The sequence below is a fragment of the Budorcas taxicolor genome, chromosome 23, assembly GCF_023091745.1.
Source record: "Budorcas taxicolor isolate Tak-1 chromosome 23, Takin1.1, whole genome shotgun sequence".
NCBI lineage: Eukaryota > Metazoa > Chordata > Mammalia > Artiodactyla > Bovidae > Budorcas > Budorcas taxicolor.
The window spans coordinates 25,352,727-25,373,259 of NC_068932.1; the positions used below are offsets into that span (position 1 = coordinate 25,352,727).

General features: G+C 39.8%; 1 protein-coding gene across 1 annotated transcript in view; it reads left to right on the forward strand.

The window, feature by feature from the left end:
* The window catches only part of SORCS3 (sortilin related VPS10 domain containing receptor 3), a 650,006-nt gene that overhangs the window by 556,334 nt on the left and 73,139 nt on the right, over positions 1-20,533 (forward strand). Inside the window, exon 14 of the mRNA XM_052660938.1 lies at positions 2,464-2,571. Within this exon, the coding sequence (XP_052516898.1) occupies positions 2,464-2,571 (108 nt within the window). The remainder of the gene's footprint in view (positions 1-2,463; positions 2,572-20,533) is intronic.

Genomic DNA, 20,533 nt, shown 5'->3' on the forward strand with positions numbered 1-20,533 from the left:
TTTCTACTTTGTGGTATCTTATCTTCATGTATAAAGTAAAGATGGCTCTCCTCTGCCCTATTAATGGCAGTGATTTGAAGGCTTCTCCTTCCCTGGGATGCTGGTGGCACTCATGGCAATTTTTTTCTGCTGACCTTCATCATTAAGGAAACTGAGAATGAGACCAGGACAGAGGCCTTTAATAACTACTTTGACGTTTTCCTATCAAGACAATAGTCAATCCAAAGTTGTCAAAATAAAGCAGGAGCTAAATAAATACATTTTTTTTTGACATATTTTGAAGCACCTGTGATTCATTAGGAATCAAACCAAGAGGATACATGGCAAGAAAGGTAAACCCATTCCTAATTATACTCTCCTTTCACTTTTAAAATGAGAAACTCATTTCCATGAGAAGCAGTTCAGATTTGCCCAACTTCCTCTGGTTCCACATCAATGATTATTTAGCCTCAGCCTATTAAAAAAATAAGCAAAGTCCATAAAAGTCAAAATAAGATTAACTACCATCATCGTGCTGTACATTAGATCTCTAAGAACTCATTCATCTTGCATAACTGAAACTTTGTACCTTTGACCATTTCTCCCTCCTGCCCATTCTCCATTCCCACCCCCTCAGAGATCAGCTTCATTGTGACCAACCTTTCACTATATCTCTATCTATCTATCGAAATGTCATTTTACACTTTAAATATGTACAATTTTTTAATGTCAAAGATATCTCAGTAAAGTTGTTTAAGAGAAAATAAAAGTCAAGACTGATGCTGATAATTTAGGAACTACTGAGGATGACATGGTTGAATGATATCACCAGCTCAGTGGACATGAGTTTGAGCAAGCTCCGGGAGTTGGTGATGGACAGAAGCCTGGCATGCTGCAGTCTATGGGGTCACAAAGAATCAGACACAACTGAGCAGCTGAACTGAACTGAAAAATTTTTATGACCGCTGAATGATTTTGTTTATAAGCAGGCCTAGGTATACCAGAAATATAAAACTTGTTTCATGACAGACTAGTTTTTCTAGCTGAGTAAAGAGATTGACTTTCTTATTTTTAAGATCAGTTTATTTGGGAAGAGAGAATAAGATAGAGAACAAATTTGCGGAGACTGGACTGAGTAGGTTGACTAGTAATGGGGACAGAGATTTGTATGGATGTTAGTTCATGGATGTTAGCATAAGTCATGCTTGAAAAGTGCCTAGATAGATTAGGAGAGTTTTCTTAATCATTCCTTTTTTAAAAAATTTATATATTCATTTAACATTTATGGAGTACCTTGTGCCAATGTTTCTGCTAATTACTAGGAATGCAAAAATGAATAGTATGGTCTTTGACCTCAAAAAGATTACAGTTCATTGAGAGAGTCAGACATATGTTTTAAAACTGTATGTAACATCAGGTAAGAAGCATTATAATAAAGGTGATATCAAGTGGATGGGGGTGGTCAGACAATGAACATAACCTATGTGACCCCTGAATTCACACGATTATAATGTTGAACAGAGGGATTCCAGGTGAGTTAAGAATTCATCACTCAGCACTATGATAGGGGAAGGCCTGAATGTTGTAGGAAAGTAGAGTTTCTACAGTTGAACTCAGAGAACTGTGTGTTGTGGAGTCAGAGAAGAATTAAGAACTAACCAGGCAAAAGGATTGCAGAAAATGAAGCAAGTAAAGCTGCTTTTGGGAAGGAGGAGTGTTGAGAAAAGTTTCTCAGAGAAGATGGTCTTTGAACTTTGTCCTGTGGTTAAATCAAGCAACAGTTGGGAACTCCATAATATCAAGAAAGGGATATTATTAAGGAATTGACCGCTCAAGATTGCTCAAATCTTCTTCATTAAGCAGCATCCTTTTAAAGAGTTTCAGATGCTATGTCCACATAGGGCCAGGCCTTCCTTTTCTCACTGGTCAAAAGATGGAACAGTGTTGCCCAGAAGGTCTCAGGCACTCAGTACTTGTTCCTAAAAGCCCCTTAAAGTGACATCAGGGAGGGAAAATGATGCTTCATCCATTCTGAACAAATAGGAAATTGCTATTTTCTGATCTGAAAGGCACACACCTCCCTTCCCATACGGTACACCCCACACTACTCAATTTATCCATGTCAAAAACTCCGAGACTGAATTCATTGTGCTGTAATTGCACCTCAGGTTTCATTCTGAGTACTTGAAACGTGACACTCCATCCACTAAGCCCTCCTGCCTGGCTTGTTTTTTTTTTTTTTTTCCCCAATTCTAAGATGTTGAAATATTTTTGCAGTTCTTGGGGCTGTCTCTGCCTGGGCCAGGAAATGCTGTTTTGATCAAATCTCATAATAATATAGAGAGATGTTGTAGATTAATGCCTATTGATAATCCAGACTGCCATAAAATGAGATAAGAGGAGAATTTAATAACTGAAAAGCAGTTGTGAAAGAGTGTGGTTTTCCCTTCAGCTGTCTCTTCCACGTTCTTGTTTCCAACCCAGGGTGAGTTTTGACGAGGGCCACTCCTGGGACAAGTACGGTTTCACTTCGGTTCCTCTCTTTGTGGATGGGGCCCTGGTGGAGGCAGGCGTGGAGACCCAGATTATGACGTGAGTACTTCTTTGTGGCTGAGAGGAATCCAGGGGCTTGGTTTCTGCTTCCACGGGAGGCTGTGGGTTTTCCCCAGGGAGGCTTACACTGAAGCATTTCAGTCTCTGGGCCAAAGTTTCCTCATCTGTAAGATGCTCACACCCACCAATTCAAACGGCTACTGACGGGATTACAGAAGCTGGGCTTCTAATAGAAAATTTAGGGTTTCTCACAGAATTACAGTATTGTAACAAATTTCCATTTACCCAAAACCTAAGCAAACAGAAAACTTAAGGCTTCAGATGTGTTTTCTCTTTCCAAAACAGCCCAGTAAAGGACTAAAGATGGGGACAGAGAGAATGAAACAGCCAACTTACTGAAAACAGGGAATGTTTAATAGGAACCTCCTGGAGTCTGTGAGACACATACACACAGTTACTGTTGTTCCACTTCAGATTCATTTGCTGTGAAAAATTTTCCATAGTCCTTTACAGTGTGAATAGATGGTGGGGATATACATCTGAAAGCTATATAAAGCCCCAAAGTACTTTCTGAATATTAAACAAGATAACTTGATGTTTTCTAAAAATATATGAAAATCTAATTTTCAAAAAATGGATGACCCATGTGTGTGTGTGCACTTGTGTATGTAGAAGAGCGTGGGGGAATAGTTACGGTAATACTTCACCAGTAATACCAAACCGCACCGCACCTCACCTTCCCCACTCCCAAGAGACTAGAATACTTCACACTTTAATTATTCACTGGACAGAATGAAGGGAGTCTCTGAGCAAGATTAAGGGGAATTTGCTTCACTGTGGAGTTGTCACAGAAAGGCTTACAGAGTGCTTCTGGACTGGTTTGGGGGAAGGTTGTCTTTTTACTCTAAGAGAGACTGCTGTTCTTTTAACCTTTGTGTTCATTAATTTCTTTATAGCTAGAATCAGTCTTCCCGAGGAGACTGATGAGCTTTGAGGAGGAGGCAAATGGCTAATTCCTATGCTTTGCTTTTCCCCCAGAGTGATGTTAAAAAATTATTCATAACTGTGGATATGCAGTTTTGATCAAATGTTATAATCTAGCCTCAGACTGGACCACTTTTACCATGTTCCTCACCTCTACTTCCATCCTCATATCCAGAGAGTAGTCCAGCCACTTCTCTGAGCTTTCAGAAATACAGAAAGAACCCAGCCATGATGGAAAATGGTGCACAAATCGGGGAAAACAAGCAGACAGAACAAATGGACGAAAGTCCAGCCCTAAGAAATTCAGCAGAAACACTACAAAGGGGTTTCTTATCTACAGGATTTGGCTACAGCAAGAGTCTTATAGGATTCTCAATGTTCTCATTATTTCAAAAATGTTCATAACAGAAAATTTGGCTCCACAGTATGTCTTTAAAATTATTTGGAACAAATGCAGCAAAGAGCAATTTTAAATTATCTTTAACTCTCTCTGAATTTTCCAAATTGCCTGCACAGTCCTGTCTCAAACTTCAAGGGTTTGTGAAATGTGTCTTTTAAAGCCTTAACACTCATTATTGAGCATGTTGTTTGTGTTTGGCACATAGACTCTATGGCTGGAAAGTGAAAGACATGATGTCAAAACCCTATGAGGAACTGCTACTATAAATCTTCCCAGTGGATGTATTTCATTTGTAACTGGTGTCGTTAGCTGCAAACCTTTGCCATGACAGGACTTCTCTAGACAATTCTGTTGTACAGTGTGAGGATTTCCTGTAGAATTTGTTACTCAGGAAGTACAGCTTTAACATGAGTTTTACAGCAATTTCTTTTCATTCTCCTAAAATATCCTCTAAAACAGATATCTTACCATCTAAATTTCTGATTAAAGTTTCTATGATAACAAGTAAACTCTGTGGGTAAGCTGGTGAGTCACTTGATTAATTAAGAGTTATCACAAAAAGAAGCACAAGCTGGAATCAAGATTGCCGGGAGAAATATAAATAACCTCAGATATGCAGATGACAACACCCTTATGGCAGAAAGTGAAGAGGAACTAAAAAACCTCTTGATGAAAGTAAAAGAGGAGAGTGAAAAAGTTGGCTTAAAGCTCAACATTCAGAAAACGAAGATCATGGCACCTGGTCCCATCACTTCATGGCAAATAGATGGGGAAACAGTGGAAACAGTATCAGACTTTTTTTTTTTTTTGGCTCCAAAATCACTGCAGATGGTGACTGCAGCCATGAAATTAAAAGATGCTTACTCCCTGGAAGAAAAGTTATGACCAACCTAGATAGTATATTCAAAAGCAGAGACATTACTTTGCCAACAAAGGTCCGTCTAATCAAGGCTATGGTTTTTCCAGTAGTCATGTATGGATGTGAGAGTTGGACTGTGAAGAAAGCTGAGCACTGAAGAATTGATGCTTTTGAACTGTGGTGTTGGAGAAGACTCCTGAGAGTCCCTTGGTGTGCAAGGAGATCCAACCAGTCCATTCTGAAGGAGATCATCCCTGGGTGTTCTTTGGAGGGAATGATGCTAAAGCTGAAACTCCAGTACTTTGGCCACCTCATGCAAAGAGTTGACTCATTGGAAAAGACTCTGATGCTGGGAGGGATTGGGGGCAGGAGGAAAAGGGGATGACAGAGGATGAGATGGCTGGATGGCATCACGGACTTGATGGACGTGAGTCTGAGTGAACTCTGGGAGTTGGTGATGGATAGGGAGGCCTGGCGTGCTGCAATTCATGGGGTTGCAAAGAGTCAGACATGACTGAGCAACTGAACTGAACTGAATTGAACAATATTGTATGCAAGTTTAGCTGTTCAAGCCATAGACAATATTTAAGATATAGATTTTATTAATGCTTAGCATCTAAAGCTTCATCATTTGGTCAATACACAGCAATGATGCATTGCATAAACACAAGGACTAAATATTCAAAGACACTATCATAATACAAATTTTATTTCTAAAATATAAATGATTTGAGAAATATGTAGATATATTTGTATAGTGAATATGTATGTGCAAGTATTTTTGTATATAGACATATGCACACATATACATGTACACATAGATACACATGTATATATGGAGAGATTTAGACAACAGAGATACACAAATGAGAGAGAAATTCCAAGGATCTGGGATTATGGCAAAACTTTTATAAAGTTATACTACTAAAAAACTATTGGTACCTTTTTGCCAGATACTCTTATTGATGAGCAAATCAAGAAGAAACCCCTGTCCTTGTGCACTTTGCATACTTGTGCATTAAATAAACAAATGACTCTGTCATGTTATGCAGAATACTCTGCCAAGAGATTAAAATATTTTCATAGGAACTCCAGGAAGAATATCACAGACTACTAGGAATACCACCTTCTTTTTTTGTAAACTGACTTTTCCAAATTATTTCCCATACTTTGTCACTAGCTATGAAAAGAATGCCTTCCTTTCTAGAACCTCCTGTAATAGAACCACTAAAGAGTTTTAAGTTATGAGTTCCAAGTTCTATAAGGCAAAGGTACTTACACTCAAGAAGATTGTGCAATCTGCTTTGAATTTATCAAGCCAGATGTGGCTTTTCAGCCCTGATGACAAGCCCTAGAAAGTTGATATAGCTCTAGAAGATTGGGCAGTGACAATATAAGTGGTCCTCAGGTTAGCTTTTCCCTGTTTATATAGCAAAGAGATATACTAGTCCTCCTTTTATTCTGTGCTCTCATCTCTTTATGTGATATACCCTGCATTCTCCCCTATGTGGCCACACTGAACTCGCTTCATGCTTCTCTCGGGCATTCCTTTGAATAATAGTGCTTATACACCAATCTGTACATTACCTGGCACTCCTCAGCAACTTTAAGGCCATAGTTTAAATTCTGTATTTATCTAATCATAAACAGTAATTTTTTTTTTTTCTTAACTTCAGATGGGGTTTAGTTGGTCACATGGATATGAAGGAGGTTGACTTCAGGGCTAAATCATTTACTGAAAAGATGTTATAGCCCTTCTGTTTTCCTTTCCTCCCCAATAAGACTCCAAGGAGTGTGGTAGAGTTTTGTCCCCCTTCTACCTTGCTTATCAAGATCTTTTAAATGTTAGTAAGCAGAAAAGGAACTAGAATAGTGCATAAGTTTCTTATATGGGATTTGAGACAGGCAGGTATTTGTCTTTAATGGAATAAGATGAGTTTTGGAAGCAAACACCCAACTGACTATAAACAATTCAAGCTTCCTATTTTGAAGTTTTCATTAAATCAAAGTTTCTGTAGTATGAAAATGACCCAGGGCCCTTTAGATAGCAGAAAGGTAGTCTTTGGAATGATTGCCAAGAGGCAATTTCTGTCTCAATTTTAGGTTTAAAAAGGACTTTAAAACCAAGTGACCCCCTAGGATGACCACTGCTTTTCTTCAAGGAATGGCCATGCAAAGACTGAAGCAGGAGTTCAAAAAATTGTATATATCTCTTACGAATTTCAAGGACAGGAAGTCCATTTGGGGACAAGATTGCTTAATCTTGCCATTTAACCAAAAACTTACTAATGATCTAATTCAAATAATGATGTTGGTTATTTGAATTCTGTATCTTTCCTCTTTCTGTTTAACCCTGACTCTGATGCTCAACTAGAGTCAGGCAGAAAGAAAGGCTAACTCATTCACACTGAGGTTTTATTGCCTTACCCTGTTACATTCATTTAAATATTTATAAGTTTGTGATGATTAATGTTATGTGTCAACTTGACTAGGTCATGAGGTACCTAGATACTTGGTCAGACATTATTGTGGATGCTTCTGTGAAGGTGTTTTTTTGGGTAAGATTAGCATTTAAATCAGTAGACCCAGTAAAACAGATCATTCTCCCTAATGTGGTGGAACTTATCCAATCAGTTGAAAATCTAGATAGAACTAAAAGGAACTAAAAGGCTAACTCTTCCCTGGGCAAGAGAGAATGCTTCTTGCCTGGCTGCATTTGAAATGGGACATGGCTTTTTCTTGCCTTTGATTCCAAGGGAAACTTCCACTTTTCCTGAGGTTCAAGCTTGGGATTCCACCACTGGCCCTCCTGTCTCTCCAGCTTGCTAAACCACTCTGCAGGGCTTGGGACGTGTCAGCCCCCATAACTGTATGAGGCAGTTCCATATAGTAAGTCTCTCTCTCTCTCTCTCTCTCTCTCCAATCCCTGTCTCTGTGTCTTTTTCTATTGCTATCGCCTATTCACTCTGTTTCTCTAGAGAGCCCTGACTACTACATAGTTAATTAATTCGAAAACATTTAATGAGATTCTAATATATTTTAGACTCTTTTAAGGGCTATTAAAGAGGTAAATATAACTCTTTCTACCTTTAAGGAGCTCTCAGTCCAGTGTGTTGCTGTGGGGGGAAATGAGATACACACTCTTCAGGAAACCCTAGTTAGAAAACCAGGATATAAGTAGAAGGAAGTAAAAACTTCACATATACGAAAAGTGACAACTGAATCAGTCTGGAAGTTTCAATAGCAGTTCACCAGTAGAAAACCAATTTATAGGTAGTAGAGTGTACATTCAAAGAAAGCACACATTTGTAATAGTTTTGCTGAGTACCGTAACTGCAGTGCCTAAAATGGGAGTAGGTGCATAGTAGAAACCAACAATTATTGGTTGAGAGAATGAGTGACTTCAAAGCAAAGGAAAGAACCATGAGAGCGTATGCCTGAGATTAAGTGATATTAAGCAGTAGAACCTATGAAGGGTCTTAGGTTATATTTAGAAATTTGACTTATATTCAGAGTGTTCTTAAAATTGGGTTCTCAAAACCCTTCTTCAAAACTTCTTCAAAGTGGAAGGCTTTCCATTGCCTTTCAGATAAAGTCCAAACTCACTGAAGGGTCTACAAATGCCTACACTGAGTCCATGTTGAGAACTCATTTCTGGCCCCCATGCTCTAACCCCCCTTCTCTGATTCACTGGCACCTTCATGCCCTGGGGTCTTTGTCTGTGTATCCTTCTGGAATATACCTGTCTTCCCTACTTGAATAACTAAGCTTCTAATTAAGTATCCTTCAGGTCTCAGCTTATGTATTAGTTTTTCTGGCACATCTTCCTTTAGCCCACCGGAAGAGGTTTAGGCTCCATGTTATATGTAGTCCTACCTCATATATTTTTTCCTTCACAACACTTTAGGCAATACATATTAACAAGAGTGGCAGTTGGTTTAGTAGCTTCTCCTCCCTCTTCATGCTCTTAAGATACAAAGATATGTATATACATGTAAACACACACACAGGCAAATATTCAAACAAGCACACGCACACACACCACAGACTTGAAGTTCCCATGAGGGAAGAGCTCTGTTACCTTATTCTTTGACTGCCATTTACGTCAGTTTTGTACTAGCACTGAGGATTTAACCATATATATGTATTGATTGATTGAGTGCAGAAATGAACATTATAGACCCCAGATATTCTGACGTGCTCTATGTGATCAGAATCCAGGAGTTGCAAATTATGGGAGCCTGGAGTTGGGGAGGAATCTGAGTGGTGCCTGTCTCTGTGCAAATGTGCGTATTGGTGATGATGAAGCAGGGTGGGTAGAATGGCAGTGGGCACAGAAAGGCAGTTAGAGAATAAGGAACATTCTAGAAATTTCTTATTTCCTTCACCATCCACAGACTCTTTCCAGCTTCCACTTCTACCAGAAGCCAAAGCTCAGGAGCATGCAACTTTCTAACACCGTGCTTTTTTAGAGGAATTTGTGTGGGGGAGACAGTCCCCAGCTTGCAGGCATGGGATTTGCTTGCTTTTATTGCTCTTTTTTCCACTGTCTCTTCAAGGTTATTATTTCAACATTCCCGAGGTAACCTTGACAGGAACCATCTAGTCTAGTCTAATTCACAGTGAAATGTGACCATTCTTATTACTTAAGGCTTAGAACAGGGCTGGGTGATTGACAAGCTGGAGGGCCTATTGCCATCTCAGGCAGAGGCTTTCCAGTCGAAGAGATGCCCGTGGCTGTTAGAGCACTTGTGTTTCTTTGGTTCGCGGCTGCTGCTGCTGCTGTCGCTTCAGTCGTGTCTGATTCTTGTGCGACCCCATAGACCGGCAGCCTATCAGCTTCCCTCGTCCCTGGGATTCTCCAGGCGAGAACACTGGAGTGGGTTGCCATTTCCTTCCAATGCATGAAAGTGAAAAGTCAAAGTGAAGTTGCTCAGTTGTGTCCGACTCTTTGTGACCCCATGGACTGCAGCCTACCAGGCTCCTCCACCCATGGGATTTTCCAGGCAAGAGTATTGGAGTGGGTTGCCATTGCCCTCTCTTTGGTTCGCTATTGGCCCCCAAATTAGTGTTTTAAGGAGAGCTCTTTTTTTGCTTGGCTCAGATGTGGCATCAGATGGAAAAACACTGCTTTTCTGCAGTCTCAAAGCAACATTTGAAATTCTTTCTTGATATGAAATATTTTAACCAATTGGTTGTGATTCAGTTGATCCTATACAGGGGCCAAGGAGAACCTGGCAGCCTGTCAGGGGAAAAGAAATCCCCAAAGGGAGGAGTTCAGCTTCCTTGGAAGAAAGCAGATACTCCCTAGCAGGAGCAAGTGTCAGCCAGCCTGCATCTGCTCTACTCCTTCCTTTGTGTCAGCTGTCTGCTGAACTCTCTCTCAAACTTGATTTCACTGACATCTCACAGTAATCCCACCAGGTAGATTGGATTATTGTCCTTGGGCAAGGGAAAACACTGAAGCTCAGAGAAATTAAGTGCTTAGCTCATACATTCAGTAAGAGGAAAGCAGAGCAAGGAATGTGAGTTTCAAACTTTAGGCTCAGAACTGAAATTTGAAGACAGGTACTAGAATTCTCCAAGGATTGTTCACTGAAGGATCACGGTGTTTGGGACAAGACAGGCAGGGATGTTATTCACCAAGAATTTTACTTACTGTGATGCCAGACACAAAGTCATAACAGACCCATTCAAACACAACCTTTCTGAAAAAATATGACAAACACATGAAAACTAGAAAACAAGTAAATGGTAAAGGGGTGGGACAAATTGCAGTTGCCATTAAATATCAAAGAAGTGATTAAAATAGAATAGATACAGCTTTGTGTCTCTGCGGAGATGGGGGAGCAAAGGTATCCAGGTGCAAGGAGAGTATGAGCACACGTGGAGCAATAAGAACTTGTTTGGCCTGAAGAGGGGAAAGCAAGAAATGGGAAGGGCCAGAGATGCTCTCAGCAAATTGTCTAGGGCCAATTGCCTCACTGAGTCCCTGTATAAATCCATTTCTAATTGGCATAAATCTCTGATCCATTGTTCCACCAGCAGAACTAATAGCCGAAGTGAAGGGAAAGAGATAACAGTTTTGTAGAAAATTATGCAAACCCCAAAGCTGCAGAGGTTTTAAAGAAAAAAAAAAAAAAAAAAGCAAAGACCTTCTTTCTACTTAAGGGACTGTGACTGCATGCTTAGCAAGAAACATGTTCTCAAATACAGCCCTGGTGTAACACAGAGACCCAGCCCTGAGCTTAAATGTATTGTTTAGCCTCTAGTAACTGCATCCGATAAAGTCATTGGAAATTAACCAGCACTGCTTCCATTGATCTGTTTTTCAATTCTCTGTTGTTTGCTGGAAGAATCTGATTTTACTTTGCCCAAAGTAAGTTATTCGAGTAATCAGCAAATCCAGTGGAACTCTTAAACCATCGCCTGTCAGGCTGGTTGCTTGATTCAGGTCCTTCAGGTTGTCACCAGACTTGCCATCCATTCAGAGGCCTGCTGAGTAGGAGCCAAGGAATACAAAAGCAGAATTCACACCTACATAGTGGCTTTGGATGATTCTGGGAGATACTGGAAGCTGGCAGTAGCCTGGAAAGCAAAGGCTTATGTTGACCAGTAAATTGCTGTGTGGGATGAGTGGTGGCTGAGAGCATAGATTTTGTAGAGTCACACTCCAGGGACAGGTCTCAGACCGCCACTTACCATCCCTCTGATCTTAAATGTCTTACTTACCTTTCTTAGCTTTGGGTTCTTCATGTGAATGTGAGAATTAAGTGAAATAACTAACACTGAGTGACATTTGAGATGCTTTCATTCTCCATAGCCTAATGATCAAGAAATGGGCCACCTGCAGGAAGAACTTTAGCCAACGAGGGGAGAGGTGAGCAGACTCTCCATGTAAAGATTTTAGACTTTGCAGGGTCTTTCCTGCATCTGCTTGGTTCTCCTGGTCCAGTGTGAAAGCCACCACAGACGATATGCAGTGAATGGACATGCGATACGGAAGATAGCATGCAGTGTCTTCCAATGAAAATTCACTTACAGATGCTGAACTTTGAATTTCATACAATTCTCACATGGTATAAAATGTGATTCTTCATTTGCCTTCCCCTCCAACCATCTAAAGTATAAAAATTATTGTTTGCTCATAGGCCATCCAGAAGAGGCGTTGGGCCAGATTTGCCCCATTGGCTATAGTTTGTTGACTCTGAACAAGAGGGTACATGCAGTTTAATCTTTTGTTACAAATACTGAATTTTTAAAATGATTTATGCAAGCTTCCCCTATCCATAAACTATTTTAGTTGCTTATGAAGGAAGTGATATCTTGGTATCCACTGGTGATTGGTTCCAGGATACTGCTCACCACAGTGGGTACCAAAAATTCATAGACTTTCAAATCCCTTATATAAAATGACATAGCATTTGTATAATATCCTTCTACATATTTTAAATCATCTCTGGATTACTGATATAATATTTAATTCAATATAAAAGCTATTAAATAGTTCCCAGTGTATGGCAAAGTCAGGTTTTGCTTTTTGGAACTTTCTGGATTTTTTTTTTTTTTAATGTTTTGTTCCGTGGTTGGTTGAAATTGTGGATGTGGAACGGGCAGATATGTTGGGCTAACTATAGTGAATTGACAAATCATTGGAAATGATTTCCTCATTTCCTCATTGAGGAAGTTTCCTCATTTCTTATGTTAGCCATACAGACAAATCTCACCTCTTTCAGGAAGCCCTCCACAGTTCCTCCAGCTCTTACTTATTTTCTTTCATTAAATTCCTACCTTAGGCTTCTGGGTTTGGACCACAGATAAATAGTTTGGTCTACATTTTTCTTAATGGAACTAAAATTTTAAATCAGAAGCATCTTGTGGCATTGAGCCCAAATGCCCATCATCCTACAGGCTGCTTGAGCTATGTGGAAGCTGCCTACTTTCCACTGATTGAGCTGTTTCTTGCCCGCCTCTCATCTGATGTGTACATCTTCTCCAGCTGTATCAGCTTACTCATTGTTCATTTAAGTTGATCCCCTGGCTCCTATATGATTTTGGGTTTGTGATTCCCAATATTGACTCTACATTTTATTGACTCCTTAATTTTATACCTTTATTTTTTTCCTAATAGTTCTTTTTGAAAGTTTTTAAAATATAGTAAAGCACAAAGAATAGTATTACAAACACTAGTGTGCCAACCCCTTGGAATTTAATAAATACTAACACGTTACCATTTTAGCTTTATATTTCTAAAATAAATCTGCAGGGTATCCTAGGTACTCTAGCAAAGTAATGCTCAAAATTCTCTAAGCCAGGCCTCGACAGTATGTGAACTGTGAAATTCCAGATGTTCAAGCTTGATTTAGAAAAGGCAGAGGAACAAGAGACCAAACTGCCAACATCCACTGGATCATTGAAAATCAAGAGAGTTCCAGAAAAACATCTACTTTTGCCTTATTGACTACATCAAAGTCTTTGACTGTAGACCACAACAAACTGTGGAAAATTCTTAAAGAGATGGGAATACCAGACCACCTGACCTGCCTCCTGAGAAATCTGTATGCAGGTCGAGAAGCAACAGTTAGAATTGGGCATGGAACAACAGACTGGTTCCAAATTGGGAAAGGAGTACATCAAGGCTGTGTATTCTCACCCTGATTATTTAACTTATATGTGGAGTACATCATGCAAAATGCTGGATTGGATGAAGCACAAGCTGGAATCAAGTTTGCTGGGAGAAATATCAGTGACCTCAGATGAGCAGATGACACCACCCTTATGGCAGAAGTGAAGAACTAAAGAGCCTCTTGATGAAAGTGAAAGAAGATAGTGAAAAAGTTGGCTTAAAACTCAACATCCAGAAAACTAAGATCATGGCATCCAGTCCCATCACTTAGGGCAAATAGATGGGGAAACAGTGGAAACAGTGAGAGACCTTATTTTGAGGGGCTTCAAAATCACTGCAGATGGTAACTGCAGCCATGAAATTAATAGACACTTGCTCCTTGAAAGAAAAGCTATGACCAACCTAGACAGTATATTTCAAAGCAAAGACATTACTTTACCAACAAAGGTCCATCTAGTCAAAGCTATGGTTTTTCCAATAGTCATGTATGGATGTGAGAGTTGGACTGTGAAGAAAGCTTAGTGCCAAAGAACTGATGCTTTTGAACTGTGGTGTTGGAGAAGACTCTCGAGAGTCCCTTGAACTGCAAGGAGATCCAACAGTCCATCCTAAGGGAAATCAGTCCTTAATATTCATTGGAAGGACTGATGCTGAAGCTGAAATCAATACTTTGGCCACCTGATGTGAAGAACCGACTCACTGGAAAAGACACTGATGCTGGGAAAGTTTGAAGGTGTGAGGAGACGGGGACGACAGAGGATGAGATGGTTGAATGGCATCACTGACACAGTGGACATGAGTTTGAGCAAGCTCCAGGAGTTGGTGATGGACAGGGAAGCCTGGCGTGCTGCAGTCCGTGGGATCACAAAGAGTTGGACATGGCTGAGCGACTGAACTGAACTGATCCTAGGTAGAGTTGGTCTCCTTGGAGTTGCCCATTTCCAAACCCCTTCCCATTGCTTCCTACACTAGTCAGCCACTGCTGTATATCCTTCTAGTAAGGGTATTGATACTTTTGGGGCTTCCCTGGTGGCTCAAAGGTTAAAGCGTCTGCCTCCAATGCGGGAGACCTGGGTTCGATCCCTGGGTCAGGAAGATCCCCTGGAGAAGGAAATGGTAACCTACTCTAGTATTCTTGCCTGGAGTATATATTTAATTATCTGTAGAAATACATGTGGTATTCTTTGTTTTTTTTTTTAAATGTCTAATTATCTAAATGCTATTATTCCTCTATGTGTCTGTCACTGAGTATTACCAGACTTGGGACAAATCTGTCTGATACAGACACATAAATGCTGTGGCATTCTATTGTGATATGAATATGCATAGTTTATTTCTCCATTCTCCTATCGATGGATGTTTAGTTTTTTTCCTGTTTTGCACTATTGCAAACAATATTGTCCTATCTTTATATATGTCTCCAAATGCATACACAGAAGTTCTCTGAGCTGCACACCTAAAAATGGAATTGCTGGCTCATGGTGAATTGGTGTGGTCACTTTTATTTTTCACCGTGTTCTAACTGTTTTACATATTGGTCATCTCCGCAGTTATAGTGTTTGGTCTTTTTTAGTCTGAAAGATTCATGAGGTTGGCAACTGTCTTATTTGTCATCCTCCACCGCCCTGAATGTGGATGCCTGTGCATAATTGGGCTCAGCAGATATGTAAAGAGTGAGTAATACTATTATTGAACAGAACTGCAATCTATGTAAGGATAGGAGCTGATTTTTTTCTGATTCTTTTTACCTCTTGGTTCGGGATTTGACACAAAGTAGGAGACTGAGAAATGCCAATGGAAAACCGGTCCCTCCTTACCCTGTTCCCTATGGCTTGTTTGATTCCCAGATATTTCCTCCTCTCTCAAAATTTATCTTGAACACCCATCTTCTCCCTTTTGGTTCCATCTCTTAGGTTCTCCTTCATTACCATCTCCTGACTTATCGCTCACGGGTTCATAGAACACACTTCCAATGTTGTGGACTTTAAACATTCAAGCCCATTGAAGGAGCTTATTAAATTTTGAGAAAAGAGTCAAAGTTGTTTGGACATTGAATTATTTCTTTCAATGCATTTAAAAATCAACCTTCTTTCTTTTGCCTCTTCAGATCCAAAGCCTTTTAGTCTCTTTCTCAATCTCCCCTTCTTCTCTCCCGGTACTTATTTTCAAACCTTTTAATCCCTGCCCCTTTTCACCATCGCACTCATCATCATATTGTGTAACTGACACAGGCTCTGCATGCAGGATTTCTTGCTGCTGATCTGCTGTCTATTTCTATTAAGGCCTAGTTTGTGTCTCACTTTTACTCAGTTCCTCTGTAGCTGCTGACCTCCTTTACCACTAATCCCTTCTGCTCCCTAATGGGAAAAGTATCAGGTGGCATGGAAGCACTCAGAAAGTCAAGGATGTGGCCTGAATTTCGGGAGATCAACAACTGCTGGCCTCCAAGCCTCACCTTTCTAGGGCACTGCTCTTTCTGCTTTGATTTGAAATTGGTCCTTGGCAGCTTCCTCCATGGAAGCAGAGAGGAGGGCTTATGGAGGCAAGGAGGCAAAGGAGGTGAGGGAGCCTAGCTCTTTCAGAGAGAACTGAATTCTCTAGGAACCCCTGAAGAATGGCACAGGAATCCACCTGTATCAAGTTGCTATACAAGAACATTGACTATTTCTTTATTCAGTGGTATGTATTGAGTACCCACTACAAGGTAGACACTGTTCTAAGTGCTCTAGGAGCTGAGCTAAGGCATAAACAGTACAGTCAGGGTCTCTGCTGATGAAAAGGTGCTATGTTCTACAGCCTCTTCTACACCCTATAAAAGAAAACAAATTTGTATGAGGTTTATTTCAGCACTAGTATTTATGGAATATTCTCCATAATAAAATTTTTAATGGTGGTGGTGGTGATGCTGGTGGTAGCGGTGGTGGTGGTGTGTGTGTGTCTGTGTGTTACATAGAGAGAGAGGCAGGTAGGGAGAGAGATTTCAGGATTACTTCTAATTTCCAAAGTCTTTAATTCTAGTTGAGAACTGTGATTATTGCTTATCTCTTAGTCTGAGAAAGAACAACACTGTCAGTGAATGGAAGGGAATATCACAAAATATTAACAGTGGTTTACCTCTAGTGAGGTTTTTATGTTCCCATCTACAGATTTTATAGTTTTCAATTTTTATAATGAGAATGCATTCTTTTTATAATGAGAAAATGGAAATCATTTATCAAAACATACTCATGAAATAAAAAGTAGCTTCCAGATAATGAAAGAATAGAGGCTGCATTTAGGCATGTGTAGATGATTATTTGCATCACACTTACTCTACCTTTGAGGTCATGACCTAAGGGAAGGGAGAGTCTTAACTACCCACTATCACTCCTCAGTGCTAACTAATGCTCTGAGTAAATTAATACTAAGTCATTTCAAATAAGAAAGCTACTAGAATCTATCAAAGACAAGAAGGAAAAAAGATAAATACTATTTGTAAAATAAAAATTTAGGAAATTACTAGATAGTGGCTTTGGATGAAGCAGTGCTCTAAATAATTTTTTCAAGGTCATCTGGTTAATTTATGCTTCATTTATAAGTTATTGTATATTTTAAAAATTAATGAAAGATTTAATTATAGCAGGGTTGCCTGTGACCTTTTGTTAAATGACTTCATCATAAATCTACAGGTATTTCAGAACTGTTTTCCAGGTTTCTAATAATTTGCCCTCAAATTAATGACATCCAGCCAGTGAAAGTCGTCAAGGCAGGGTAAAAGGTTTGAGTTGGGATTTGCGGTTTCCTAGCAATGGCTAATTCTGAATCCTGGACGGAGGTGGCATAGAAGATGGTGTGTGACTCACCGGAATCCATAGCTGGTTTAATTGTTTACTTAGAAGAATGAGAAATAAATCCAGTGTGTCAATAGGGGAAATTGCAAGTAGCCAGACTGTCATTGCAGAGCCTTTGACTTGAAGTGAAATGAAAGTTGTTCGGTCATGTCTGACTCTTTGTGACTCCATAGATACAGGCATGGAATTCTCCAGGCCAGAATACTGGAGTGGGTAGCCATTCCTTTCTCCAGGGGATCTTCCCAACCCAGGGACTGAACCCAGGTCTCCTACATTGCAGATGGATTCTTTACCAGCTGAGTCCCCAGGGAAACCCACCTTTGACTTGGGGCATATTTATCTACATGTCAGTGTGAAGGCAACACCTGGGCCAGTGGAGCACCCTTCTTGCCTAGTACCCACAAGGATTCGCCCTCATTTGTGAACCGAAGGTTTATGTCTTCTTTCTAGCCTGCCGACCATCCATGAAGTCCAATTTAGATTCTGTCACCCTCCCTAGTATCTCTGACCGTCACTCACCTTAGGAGCTTGATGAGAGCAGCTAAACTGTCTCAGCTCATTTCCCAGAGACCAGGATACATCATTGTCTATGTCATTCTGATGACTCATTTGATCTGTTAGACTGTGCAGAGGAATGCCACATCTTAGCACATCAAAGATAATGCTCTCTTAGAAGAACCTAGTAGCTCAGTTTATAGTTCTAGAGTTGCAGGCTAGAGCTTGGGAAACCCAGAACTCTCTAGATGTGAGAGCCTTAAGGAAAAGCCAGCAAAGTGTGAAAAGTGGCTCTTGACTGAAGCCTTGCCTGGTCAACCATAGCTCTGGATGTGATCACCTTCCTCCCCTGTGTTCCTCCAGCAATTACTCATGATACTATTGTCATATATGATGTTCCATGGCTCATCCTGCAAGATGCAGAGGTTTCCCATGAAAAACAGTTAGTCAGCCAGGAGAAAGACTTGGGGTTCAGGTGACTTGGACTCTACTCCTTTATGTTAGTGAGCAGACCACTACCTAGGCTTTGGTTTCCCCAGTTAGCAGGTGAAGGGTTTCAGCCAAAGGTTTATCCCTAAGGACCTTTAGTCTCGAGCACTAAGACTTTATAGCTTGGTTTGTTCATTTTCCTGCCCCAGGGACTTTCAACTGAGGCCAAGCCAATGAAGACTGTCATAGTACTGGTACAGGTATTCTCCATGTAGTAAATGCTTTAGACCTTGAGACAAACTGGACCATAATTGGAGCTCTCTAGATAACACCTTCTCTGCCTATTTCTCTTTTCTTATTTACAACAACTGTGCTTTCAGTTTTATATATTTCATGGTGTTTCTGTCTTTCATTTAAGCAACCTAATAGACCCCCATACCCATACGTCTATGCCAAACAGTGCAGTCAGATGATTGCTAATGAGTCACAAAATGCTTGAAAAGGGATATGAAGTCTTGTTGAAAGCACAGTGCTGAGAACCATATTATAACATCAGCAGCAATCATGTCAATTGGACTCCTGGCTCCAACACCTATTCACTGCGTAACCTTTTAATATGAGCTATTTAGCTTCTTTGAGCCTGAACTTCCCTATCTGTTACATGGGAACAATAAATGAGATAATTCACACAAAGTGGTCAGCACATTCAGTTCAGTTCAGTCGCTCAGTCATGTCCAACTCTTTGCGACCCCATGAATCGCAGCACGCCAGGCCTCCCTGTCCATCACCAACTCGCAGAGTTCACTCAGACTTGCATCCATCGAGTCAATGATGCCATCCAGCCATCTCATCCTCGGTCATCCCCTTCTCCTCCTGCCCCCAATCCCTCCCAGCATCAAAGTCTTTCCCAATGAGTCAACTCTTCGCATGAGGTGGCCAAAGTACTGGAATTTCAGCTTTAGCATCATTCCTTCCAAAGAAATCCCAGGACAGGATGGATCAGGTTGGATCTCCCTGCAGTCCAAGGGACTCTCAAGAGTCTTCTCCAACACCACAGTTCAAAAGCATCAATTCTTTGGCGCTCAGCCTTCTTCACAGTCCAACTCTCACATCCATACATGACTACTGGAAAAACCATAGCCTTGACTAGACGGACCTTAGTCGGCAAAGTAATGTATCTGCTTTTGAATATGCTATCTAGGCTGGTCTATGTTTCAATAAATGATCACTAATATTGGTGTTTTTATTATTATTGCTGTTATTTGACTGACTTCTGCTAGAATACCTACTGTTTGCAACGTCTTAAAGTAGAGATAGTGGGAATATAAAAGCATAAGATGTACGATCTGCCCACAAATCCTCAAGCATCCAACAAAAGATATGAAATGAATTATCATATTTAAGTCCTATTATATAAAATATGAAAGGTAGTTAAAGTACTCATTTCTTAATTTCTACTAAATATTATAAATATACAACACATTTAAACCTCAGAATTCTGCTAGGTCATGCTGTTATCTTCATTTTGCACATGAGAAAACTGAAGTCTAATTAATATGTATACAGAACTTCCCTTTGGTCCAGGACTGGGGCTCACATACTGGCCCATATGAAGTCAGCATCTTTTATGTCGGACCATTTCCCAGACAACACATGGTACTGTGCAAGGCAAAATTTGTGTAAGTTGAAGACTTGTAAGAGTTTAAAATCTAGTGAAGGCAATACTACATATAGGGACATATTTTATGAATTATGATACCTGTTGGAAGTGCTAAGGATGATACTCAAAACAGAAAAAAATGCTACAAAAATTCAAAGTAAAGAGATCATTTTTTTCTTTATAAGAAAGGAATAGAGGAAGAAGAAAGATACAGAGAGCAAAAAGTTAGCCTTAAATTAAAATAAAAAAAGAATAATCCATCAAGAAGACAGAAAAATCTCAAAATCTGTAGAGTGCTATGATTTACACAATATAAAAATCTACAAAGACTAAAGGAGAAATGGAAGATTTAAAATATTATAGAGGGATAGTTTAATAAACTTCACATAGAACAAGCAGTCCAAAAGTTCATGTGATTTTGGATATGAATGACACTATTAAGAAACCTGATTTAAAAGAACTGTATACAACCCTCCATACAACAAATAGAGAATACATTTTTAGAGTAAACAGTTAATATATTTTTTAATTGACTACATACTGGGTCACATAGAAAGGCTGGACTAATTCCAAAGAACTGATATCATTGAGATTATATTCTCTTTAAACATTACAAATTTATCAAAATCTTTAAGTGATTAGAAAATAAATTTTAAAACCTTCATCTGTTTATTTTTGAAAAGAGAAATCAATATGGTCACTACAAAATACTTCAATT